General features: G+C 36.3%; 1 protein-coding gene across 2 annotated transcripts in view; it reads left to right on the top strand.

The window, feature by feature from the left end:
* Positions 1-8,026: 8,026 nt before the first annotated feature.
* The window catches only part of LOC122075372 (cell division cycle protein 27 homolog B-like), a 69,544-nt gene continuing 64,909 nt past the window's right edge, over positions 8,027-12,661 (top strand). For both annotated transcript variants that reach the window (XM_042640358.1, XM_042640359.1), the window contains exons 1-3: positions 8,027-8,213; positions 9,851-9,923; positions 10,244-10,353. In XM_042640358.1, coding sequence (XP_042496292.1) covers positions 8,109-8,213; positions 9,851-9,923; positions 10,244-10,353 — 288 coding nt within the window. In that variant the 5' untranslated portion in view covers positions 8,027-8,108. The remainder of the gene's footprint in view (positions 8,214-9,850; positions 9,924-10,243; positions 10,354-12,661) is intronic.

Below are 12,661 nucleotides of genomic sequence, written 5' to 3'. Positions count from 1 at the left end.
TTGGGGAAACGAGAAACATGGTTAAGAATAGGGAACTTTGAGTAAATATAGGTTAGGAATAAGGGAGTGATGGTAATTTCCCTAAGTGTGTAATGGTTTTGGTCAGTGAAAAGTGAAATAAGATGGGCATTCACCTCTCTAGCTTTTCTTTTAATTTACCTAGTTTTTATGGAGAAAAGTGATAGAAAATGATTTGGTGGGCAAGGAAGGAAAAGGTAGGATATATCGTCAGTGGAGAAAGAGAATCTTCTCATTCAAAAAATGCCCTTTGTTTGTTCCCCAGCCATAAGAACAGAAAGATGAAAAGAATCATTAAAATTATAAGATCACAAGACTAGAGGAAGAAAAGGTTAGTGGACTTAAGAAAAGATATGGTGGTTCACAAATATCTCGGAGGGAGAAAATTAAAGTTGATTCATTTGCTATATATATATATATATATATATATTTTTTCGAAAGTTGAATTGGACCAAAAAATTTATTCATGAGACTCACATAATCTTAAGGGTACCATTTCTTAGAGGTTTTCTTTTCTGTTACTATGCCTTGTAAAGTATAACGTTTTATTATTTACCACATGGTAGTATATGGGTTAATCCATGAGATATAAAACTAGGCAAGCATTTCATTGGTATAATTTTAGTTCAATATGAGTAGTGGAAGTAGTTAAAATTACAAAGAATAATAATTTATTTTATGAGCGGGAGAACGCTACTTGATAGTGCACATACACACCAACACCCTAGCCAATGGCAGCGTGGTCTTTTCACACCCATTGTATCTTGGTGCATATACACATTATCAAGTATCATTCTTTCTTACTTTATATTTTCATTTAATGGCATTTTAGTAATTTTACTAAGACTTCATCAGAGACTCCCCATGTACTGCCAAATGCTAAATAATGAAGAGTTATACTTCACTATGCATGGTGACACCTAGGAGGACCCTTTCAAGATTATGGGAACTTTGCATAACCTTCAACTTGCCCATGGTGAACTGTCAACCTAGGTGCAACTGCAACCACTGGTAATAAGGTTTGAGAAGATGGAATTGTGGTTGGGATCGGTCAAGGTCAATTTGGATCGGATAGAAATACCCTTAGATTCAATTAAAAAATATTTTTTTTCTTAATTTATCCTTTGTCCATACCAATCCACCGATATGGTATCAGCCAAGCATTGGTATCAATCACGGCCGATACCACCCCAATCCAGACGATCAAGATTGATCTAATCCAATTCCTCAAACCATGAATGGTATACGAGCAAGATAAACACTTCACTCTTGTTTGCTAACATTTGTATATTGGTTTCTTACAAATATTTGATGGGAAAAAAGATCTCCACATACTTTCCACAAAACAAATATCATCTCACATGCATGGTATTAAGTATCAGTATCGTATCATCTTATTGGTGGATATAATATCGATATTGTCAGAGATCAATACCGATACATATCAATGGTGTCGATATCAATTGAGGATAAAGTGGTCCAAAAATCATTTTTTTAATCTAAAGTTAAGAAAAAAAATTGTCTAATCCAACTTTCTATAGCCAATCTATATCAATATCGATATTGGTGGATTGATACCGTTACTAATACTGTGATTTAAATCTTTCCTAGTAGGGATTTTTTTTTTTTAACATTTTCTCTCCCCTCTTGATCATTATGGACCACCTACTAACAAAGAAGTTCTGCCATTGGTATGGTGTGAGAGGTTTTTCCTATATCAGCACTATAGGGAGTCTCTCCCCTCCCCCCCACCCCTCTTATTTGATTATATCCCCATGGACAAAGTTTCCCTTGAAAGGTCCCTTCAAGGAAAATTTTTCCTGATGATCCAAACCTGTTCCATTACATATTAATTGGAGCTCAAATTTGTATATGTATGCACCATGTGGAGATATATTACTTTAGGGGATAAAACTCTCAGTTTGGAACACTAGTGCCTCCATTTGTCTATCTTTCTCCTTCCCCTTATGAAATGACAAATTGTCCCTATTATGGGAGGAGAGAGATACAGGGTGCACTAGTGTACACTATGCTCCCGGACAAAGAACTCAATCCTACTGCTTTTAAAAGTGGTTAAAAATGCGACTTTTCAATTGTTTATATTGAAAATAAAAGAGTTGAAATGGTAAGTAGGTCATATGATAGATATTGTGATCCAAAACTTAACATGACTGAAAAATAACTGATTTAAAGAGAAAACTCAACATTTTTGAAAAATAACTGATTTAAAGAGAGTCTTGAGGACCCAATGAGTCTTTTCATATGAAGAAGAGATGGATAAACACAGAGGTGCTATTGTACCCTAACCCAGCGACCCAATGAGTCTTTTCCCTTCTATTATTTGAGGAAAAATTCTTAAATGGGGTAAACACTCAATAGGGTTACCGATATAACTTTATAGGGTTTATACCAATATAACTCAATAGGGGTATACACCAAATGCTAGTTGTGTTGGATAATACTTTATAGGGTTTTCACACCCCGAAATGGTGAATATTCTAGTGTTTGACTTGTCAAACTATGATTGATTGGAATTCGGGACCTCGGTAATATTATTATTTGAAAAAGTTTCAAATATTTTCGTTAATCATAGGTCCAGATATTCTTTGATTAGTCAACAAAGCACTTGTTTTGTTGACGGATATTTGTATTCCATTGTGAGCATGCATTGTGGATGTTGGTAGTGCGGGGTTAAAGTATAATGAAATTATCTACCTCAAAGGATTTTTAGCTCACATCATTAGTAATATCATCATTTTGTGTAATTAATGGTCATTTTGTGCAATTAATGGTCATCCTTTAGGATCACACCTTGTGGCTCGATCTCGTCAGTTTATTTGGAACATTTAAGTTAGGGGCTTCAATAAAAGAGAAGCCTTAACCAAAATCAGTTGCATACTTGGCCACCTTTATAAGGGTGTCAAATAGTTGGTTTAGTCCCATTTAGGTCGACTGAATCAGTTTTAGTTTAGGAATGAGGTAGCCCAAAACCAGATCATTAAGGAACTTTAGTTTTCAATCAGTTTTGGTTTCAATTGATACTGGGTTTTCAATACTAGGTTAATATCAATTTTAGATTGGTTTCTTTTCAAGCTTGAACCGCAAGGAAATATTCAATACAAATACTTTAAATCATCTTCCCTAAGTCAAACAACTAGGAATATGAAATTGATTTGATGTGTTCATTTTATAAATTGTACCGAAAAAAATAGCATATATTGAAATCAATAGAAAAAGAAAGTTTTGAGCGAGATTAATGATACAAATCAAATCATTGTTTCTCATTGTAGAGGAAAGATAACTACTATTGAAACCATTGGATAACTAATATTAAAATCACAAAATTAACCCTTTATCAAATCATTCATTTAATTGTGCAATTAATTTCATGTAGTGAATAAGGAGATCAATGGAAGCATTGTATAAAGAACAAAGAAGATTTGGGACTCAAAGGGAATTAGTAGACAACGATCAAGTGCAATTGTTGCAATTCTTTGGAGGAGCATGCCACTTGTGCATTTTATCTAACCTTAATTCGTCGTTTTCATGTTCTATACATGCATGTTTATTGAGATCCAAAGCTGAAAATTTTTTATATGATGTTCTTGCATCGTTTATGCTTTCACTGCAACTTTCACTATTAAAAAAATGAAGGAATACGACTCGATTTTTTTTATGTTAGTCTAACCGTCCAGTAGAGCCTCGATGTGAGAAGGGCAAAGGTTATCTAAAAATTAGACCCTTTTAATGTTATACTCGTGCCTTAATTTTTCTTGTGTGATTAACTGGAGATGAACCACAAGGGGGAGACAGTATCAAAGACTATTGGCTAGCAACTGTTTTCTGCCACGAGGGAAGGAATGATTTCACTTGCAAGTATTACTCATGCCAGGACAATTCGAAGCGTTACGAATCTCCACGGAAGTCAATGTAAGTCTTTTTCCATTAAGGAGATTTATCTAAACCTAAGTAATGAATTGCACTGAAGTTAGGCCAACACCCTTGTATAGGGCCTAGAAACCCCCAATGCAATAAGGTGAAGTTGTCTCAACTATGTTGGGTACAATTGACCCACACCGGTAGGAGTATTATGACAAAATAAGTTATTGACCGTGGTGCTTGGGTCCACGCATTCATGCACCTCAAACTGCCTCTAATAGTTGATATAACCTGCCAATTGAATGGATTAATGTATTAGATCACTCAGAGGTGGTCCCACTAGTGCCAATTGGGGAATTAACTTAGTAATGGGAGAGAACCCATTTATTTTCCAAACAAGCCTCAATAAGCTTAAGTTACTATATAAAGAGTTATAAGAAAAACTCATTTATGTCCCAAACAAGCCTCAGTAAACTTTAGTTACTATATAATTAGTTATTAAAAAAACCATTATTTCCCCTAAACAAGCTTTAATGAACTTAAATTTCTATAAATAGAGTCATTAGCTCATTCATTTCATTTCCTTCCAAGTTAAAGATAAGAGGAGAAGAGAAGGGAGAAGGGAGAACGGAGAAGAAGAACAAGAAGGAGGGAACTAAGGGAGAAGAAGGAGGTGAGAGCAAGAGAGGGATCATCCCCACTCACCCCACATTAAGGTGAGTTTTTTTTTTTGATACCTCGGGTGTCTAGATCTTTGACCCGGCTAGTCCCTAGGGTCACTGTGATACCGCTTACACAGGACCGGGTCAGTTCGAGATGAAAACTCTTATACGGTAGCCCCAAGAAGTTAGGTTCGACGGCAAAAGTTTGATCACAGGACCTCGTTTCTTGAGGTGGAGTACTGTGTCCCCTCCAAGCCAACTGCACTAACCCCTTGGGATTTCACATTAAGGTGAGTTAGAACTCTCTCTCTCTCTCTCTCCCTCCCTATTTTCTTCACTCAAGCTAAATTAGGAACCCTAACCAAAATTCCCTCTACCCACCCATTCAATTTACTAATTGACTTGGGGATTTTGTGTAGTAGACCTAATATCTCAACACTAAGCCAACTCACCATTGAGAGTAGAGACCTTCCACATGAAAAGCCCCAATTTAAGCAACCCAAAACCTTAGAAATTGGGCAATTGTCAAAATCCCCTATAATTACCCATCCTAACCTAACCCTATGTTGTGGGAAATATGTTATATACCTAAAATAGGAGTTTGGGGTGATCAGAAATAAAATTAGTGACTAATGCATAAAGCCCCAACCGAATTTCTCCAAAAAAAAGGGGTAACCTAGACCCCAAATTCGGGAAGTTAATCAAATCCTCTATAATCTGTCACCCTAACTCAACTATAGGTTGGGAAATTGGTGAAGGAAACCTAGACTAAGGGATTGGGGTGATCATATTTGTGTCTAGGACCCAATGCATGAAAACCCCACTTTTTTTTTTCTTAAAATTAGTAACATAAACCCTTAATTGGGAAAATTGGTCAAACCCTTAGAATCTAAGGCTCATAATGACTAATCACATCATTCCTAAGCTAATAGTGTATGTATGAATTCTAACCCTGGAACACTAACCCCAACATGTATTTCCTACCTAAACTGGGCAAACCATAAAGTGGGGGGGGGGGGGGGGAGTGTGATTAACACCATAAGAAGAGAATCAGGAGTATATGTCGCTTAACCTAAAATCCATTTGTGTTCCTTATGAATAGAGCCGTCAAGCGGTAAGGAAACTCGGCATGAGAGCGTCGGCAATATGCAACAAGTAGGAAAACGATGTAAGTGGGTGTTGTGAATATCTTACAAAATTTTTATAACATGTTTTTTCTATACGTATGATCGTGAACATGTGCATTATAAAATTGTAATTGTTGAGAATTTAAATATGCATAATGATCTGTATTTTGGTGTTGAAGAGTGGGATGCATGGTAGCCGAAGTTTGGGTTTCGATTTTACATGCCCACAGTGTGTATGTGTGTGTGTGTGTTGATGTATGAGATGTAGGGTAGCCAAAGGTTAGGTTCCAGCACCACTGCATGTCTATGGAGTATGTGAGTGTGGGGTACAGGATAGCTGAAGATTGGGTTTCGGTGTTGTATGCCCACAAGGTGTGTGAGTATAATTGTCATGTGATATGTTTTTATATTAGATTGCATTAAACTAGGAGAATAACCCAGATGCTACAACAACCCCTTGTTAATGGGGGAAATGTATCGGCTAATCCTACCATCTGATACACTGAGGTTGGAGAAGTTTTCAGTGATCGAGGTGGGGGTACCAGCGTCATGACAACCCCTCACCGAAGGTTGGATAACAATGTTATTTTATACCCTTCACCGAATGTTGGATATCGGTGTTGTGGTATATATGGGAGATTAATAGGGGCTTACCGGGTACCAAAGTAGCCATGTAGAGACCAATATGCTCTTGACTCATAACTAGCTTATATCCTTAAGGCCAATAACGTACATTCGTGACTGTGGATACCACCTATATTACAGGAGCACTAAAACTCGTTATAGACTTAGAATCTATTGACTAAGCTTGTGTGATAATAAATCGGATCATGACATTACATTTGTTTAATACACATGCATTTGGTGTTGTTGAGCATCTTTCTTATTACTGTATTGCATATATGGTTGTGTTTTGCTTGCATGTCTACCCCTTACTGGGCATCGTGGAAGCTAAGTTGCAGTGTTTTTAGATAGTGATCCGGGGAACCTTCCCGAGACTGTTGTCGAGGAGCCGAATTTTTTATGGAGATGATCTTTGGGTTAAGGAGCTAGTTGCACATGAGACAGTTTGTGTGTGCGATGACTGTGCCTTTGGGGCACCCTGAAGATGATAGTGTTCGTCTTTCTTTTTTGTTCTTTTTGTGTACATACGCAATGAAATCCTACGGGTATCACTGTAATTATCTTTTGTCAGGAGTAAATATTCTTTTGTGTAAATATGGTACATATCAATAAAATTCACCAACTATGTTATCTTATTGATTACTGTTATGTATTGTGGATTTTAGATTTATTTCATAACTTTGTAACCTTAACATACTACATTGGAGATCTTGGATGGATTGTGGACATAGTTGAGTGTCCAGGTTGCCAACCTTCAAGGTAAGTGGAGATAAAGTGTGACATTTAAAGAGGCTTATTTTGTTCAAAATATTTGTGCTCATATGGTTCCTTATTCACATGTTAAGTATCAACTCACTTTGAATTAACCAAGTGGAAAAATAAAATTTTGAGAAACACTTACATAACAACGATGCAAACCTAAGATAAAGAAGGTGAAAAGAGATGCAAGAATTCATGCCAATACAAAAGGGGCTTTTGAATTTGGCATAAAGCTAATTTAAGCCATAATTTAGTTTATCCAATATTGGGAGTGGCCACATCATCTTCCACATGACATAATCACATTAAACTTGTTAAAACAAAACCTAACATGTCTATCATTCTATTGGATACTGGTTTTCCTCATTGGAAATCTTGGCAACGTGTTAGTGATGAGGTGTTCAAAAGTGATGGTGTATGCTCATTTTGCCGACGTGATTAGTGATGAGTAGTGTGTTAGAAATTAGTTAAGCTCAGTGGGTGTGATAGTGGTATAAAAAAGTGAATACGAAGAAAAATTATTAGAGTGCAACTTAAATGGGTCGAGGAATCAAAAAGAACGGATCGGTTCTGGTTGAATTAGAACCGTGTTGGTCAATCCTGATTCTAATTTGGATTCCTATAATAAATTTTTAGGGTTCAAGCCCAATCCCAAATTCCTGATTTGTAAATCCATTGTTGGAAGCTGATTTGTGGATCCATGGTTGGAAGCTTGTCACAAATATATAAGGAAACGGTTGAGATTGTTTGCGGTCAGTTAAGGCGCCGGAGTACTTTACCCCCTCACGAAAGTCAGTGCCACGGTACTCTCACCCTTTTTTTTGCCACTCATCGCCGCACACATGAGATTTGATTTGGACTCGTTTGGTCGCACGTGCCGTTCGTTTGAAATCGAAAGAACCATACGAGATTCGCACGTGCTAGTTCTGCATTTTTGAATTAAAAGCCCCAAACAGAAAAACCCAAATTCAGTACTGGATTTGAAGCTGCTCTCTTTCTCTTTCTCTTTCTCCTCCCGTTATCTCTCTGAACCGAAGCTATGGAAACCCTACTTATTGACTGTGTCCAGAGCAGTCTTCGTCATTTCATGCACCGAAACGCCATTTTTCTCTGCGAGCGCTTATGTGCAGAGTTTCCATCAGAGGTCTGTACCTAAATTCATCTTCTTATTGTGTTTCTCTGCCTATTTCCAGAGTTTCCCTTTATCAAATAGATTCAGTTGGCGGAGCTTTAACGTTTTGGCTCAGTTGCTTCTAATCAGTTAATTTTGGGGTTTTATGTATTTATTTATGTTTTAATGGTCCTTCCGAAGTGTTTTATTGATTAAGCTGTCATTAGTAGATTATAGTTGCGAGACAAAGTTTGATCGATCTCAAAATGGGGTGGTAGTGCTGAAACTCAAAAAGCGATTAATATTGGTTATGCATTGCATGTGTTAACTGTTAGGAGTATAGTTTAATTGCTGAAACTTACTAGTATTTCAGATGCGAGAGGTAAGCGAGATGAGAATGCCATGAATATGAGACCTCTTAGGGAAACTAATGGTTGCATATAACTACGAAAGGAGCACACGGAATTGTTTATGGACGATGGGTTTGTAGCTGAGAACTGGGGTTTCTGAATGTGATTTATTATAGAACTGCACGTACTGCTTTCAATCTCAACTTAGAAAAGAAATTGTGAGGCACATTTAAGAATTTCAAGAACTTGTTTTTCTTATTATAACAGAGAGCTGCACTCAGCACCTACAATGCGCCTCTTCTGTGTATTAAAAAACAAAGAATTGATTTTACAAGTTATGGTAATCCACTCCAACAGGCATATATGAATGTCTACTTCTACCTTAATTTTATAATACCATTTGGTAAATGTATGCTGTTCTTAATTGCATGACCAAATCTCTTGACAACTAGCATCATGAGAAACTGAAAGCTCAACTTAGTTGATTTAAATCTTTTCCCAACTACTAGGTTTTGGCCAGATGACTTCTGTTCCGTTCTCTTTAGGGTTACATCTTCTGGTACATGTAAGCATAAGGTCCTTGCTTGCTACTTAACCCAAGTCATTTTTGGCTCTTGCTTGTCTTTTAACTCTTTGAGCTTGCCACTACACTCCGTGCTTGTGTATCAATTTGGTCTTCGCTGCACATTTGCTATTACCAAATCAGGTCAGTTATCTTTCGTTCGCCTTATAACCTATTTGTGCTACTCGTTAGTTCTTTCTGATGAATCTGCTTATGGCTCTATCCCACTTAGGCTTGTTTCCCTTCTTGTGCACTCCATGTTATGAATCTTAAGGTGTTTTTGAGGATATTTGCAACTTATTAACAGCCTTGACTAACCATATATTATTATTAAAGGATGCAAAAGTTCTTTATGACCCTACATAAGGTTAGGGCTGATGTAGAGATTCTGAAATTTATTTTATAATTATATTGAGTGATCATAAAATCAAATGAGCTGCTTTTGTTATCTTTCCATATCTTTTAGAGCAAGGAACGAGGGGAGAGAGGAATTGTATATCATGTACTCTACATGGATGCTCCATCTCTTCATCCTAATTTGATAATGATCACTGCCTCACTGCTTATAATCTCTCTTTCTTTCTTCTTCTTTTTTATTTTTATTTATTTTTAATTTTTTTTAAGCTCACGGCTTATAATCTCGAGTGCAATATTATGTCAGTACTGATTTCTTTTTCATTATTTAAGTGTAACACCCTTTTGTTTGTCATTTCAGATCTCTTTATTTAATCTGATTTTGAATTTACTCTTAATTGCAGTTTAATTTGCAATTATTGGCTAGTTGTTACTTGCACAACAATCAGGCTTACTGTGTATACCATATATTGAAAGGTACTTTCCTCACATTTAGCATCCCCACATTGTCATCCTCCCTTTCCATGTGTTAGACATTCACAGATGGGGTGGTTTTTTGTCATAGAGGAACACCCATGCATCTCATTGGTTATATCTATTCCTCAATTTACAATTATTGAAAAATTCATCAAATATATATAATCCTTCAAAAACTTCTCTTAAAAAAAAGAGAAGCGCTTTGTTGATCCTAACACAGCCTTGATTCATATATATCTCAGTTTCCATCTTCTATTTGTAAAGATTAAATGTGATTCTTGTTTATAATTCTTACTCTTTTTTGGTCTTCAAATATGAAGGAACAAAGATGGCTCAATCCCGCTACTTGTTTGCAATAGCATGCTTTCAGATGGATCTTCTTAGTGAAGCTGAAGCAGCACTTTGCCCTGCTAATGAACCTAATGCAGAGGTATCATACCACTTTCTGTAAATTATCATTGTAGATATATTATTGTTAAGATTGGAGAGCTCCCAATTGGGGGGGGGGGGGGTGTGTTGGTAAATAGGGATTCTAAGTTTGGAAGACTAAAAATGAAGTTCATTTTTTTTTTTATTTTTTATTTTTTATCAATATTAAACTTGGAAGCAACTACTTTTGAATATTCACCCGCACTCGAGAAGTAGTAAGAGAATATGATAAATGAAGTAAAGGAGAGACAGAATTTTAGAGTAGTTTGGGTAACTTCCCTATGTCCACTACCAAGGCTACAGAAGCACTTGGATTTCCATTACTCTCAATTGCTTCTCAGATAGTAATCAAATCCTTAAAACTTATCACAACCCTTCTTTGTAGCAGAAGTATTTACTGGTTCTCTAGGGAAATATGTTGGTCTACTAGAAACAGTTAGGGGGTTTCAACTAATCCTTTCTAGAGAATTAGATGGTCTTCCTGATTTAGTTTTTCCACGGCTCACTACAAACCCAATGGTGTTTTCTAGGATCATTCCAAACTCCAAAACCATTGACAATGTCACCACATGACACTTGTGTGGCCCAAACCTCCACACATGTAACACAACACTTTTACGATGTAAGAGAAAAGATTAACTTCTAAGAAGGTGAATAGCAAAGTAAAAGCATAAATCTCCCACAACCACTGAAGCCCAAAGAATGAATAGAATACTCAGTTAAAGCTCTAAAAAAATGTTGTGATAGTTGTTTTTTTGATGTCCAAAAGCCCCCTTTATATAGGCATAGGCCAAAAGTGTTCTGAAATAAAATGCTTGTTTTCAAGCAAAAACACCATGAGGACGACCGCTCAGATTATGTGGACTTCTGCTGACCTCCAATGGTTCAAAATATAGCCATTGGACCACCAACAGTTAGAAATATATCTGCTGGAATTGCTGCCATGCAATTGTTCGAACAAGTACGCAGATGTCTGCATTAGTCTGACGGACATTTGCTAAGGATTGCGGACATCTGTTTGACTAAGGGACCTCAAACATGTTTGCGAGTCAAAGTTATTGGATAAGTGTCCACGAGATTAAGCGGACATCTCCTTAGGAGCGTGGACGCCTACAACTTTCTGCCGACGTACTCTGACTTAAAGACCCATTTTAATCCTAAATTGCTTGGACGTCTGCATAATTATCCTGATGTTTGTCTAAATACGGGGACGTCTCCTTCCTTACGCGGACAACCTCTGAAGAATGACTCAGCAAATATTCCAGTTCTGAGTAAACTTTTTCACCAGTATGCAGACCTCTTGTCTTTGTCAACGGACATCTTCTTGGGTATGCTGATGATTGCAAATAGAAAAAATTTTGTCTGGACAGATTCAACCCAGATTTCTAGTCAGCTAAGTTTAGGGATTATACCATTTAGGCCTTCAATGGCTTTTAGTGGGAACAAAAATGTTTTCTGTTCCACTAGGCTTTGACTTTGAATTGCTATAGATATTGGACAATATTATGAAGAAAAGATTTGTATGACGTTGCATACTCTCTATAGGAAGAAACAATACCAAATCAGAACTTTTCCAATCCGATGCAATGGATTAATCCTCATGCATTATCAGGTATTCAAATCAAACAATATAATTGTTAACAACAAAACTAGGGTAGATCAAAGAGATCGGTCAAGCTTTTATTTATAATAGAGGAGTATAAAACAAAATAAGGAAAGTTACAAGTATGCCATAGTTGTCAAGGTGTCGCCTAGGCGACGACTAGGGGTCCAGGCGGTTTCCCTGGGGCCTAGGCGACAGCCGCCTTGTTGCACTACACGTCGCCTTGTGTTTCGGCACTTATTTATGCCAAATATCATTCAAGTAAATGTTTTTAATATTTGTTATTTTTTAATATTTGTTATTTCATTTACTTAAGATATTATTCATAAATAAGCAAATATCCCCTATTTGAATCCAATAAAAATAGTTTAAAAATCAAATTCCAAAAGGATAAAAAATCAACCCCCCAGTCCAAGAACAAAAACTGGATTTTGGTTATAGGGACGATTTTCAACTTTTAAATGCTAGGGTTTTTCTCAATTATGAAAATTTTATAAAATCTATCATGTTAAAACATTGCTAAAAACCAAAAGTTCGGTAAAATAATATTTTGTTTTGATATTCATAAAATTATTTTCATTCAGACGATTTTAACAATATTCGCGCACTTAAAAATAAGTTTGACTGAAGCATAACTTTGTCATTGCAACTCAGATTTAAGTAATCTTAGACTTGTTAGAAAGTTGGTTTTATGTTATAACTAATA

Source organism: Macadamia integrifolia, chromosome 4, assembly GCF_013358625.1.
Source record: "Macadamia integrifolia cultivar HAES 741 chromosome 4, SCU_Mint_v3, whole genome shotgun sequence".
Taxonomy (NCBI): Eukaryota; Viridiplantae; Streptophyta; class Magnoliopsida; order Proteales; family Proteaceae; genus Macadamia; species Macadamia integrifolia.
The sequence above is the reverse complement of the archived record's forward strand: the minus strand, read 5'-3'. Positions and strand labels throughout refer to the sequence as shown.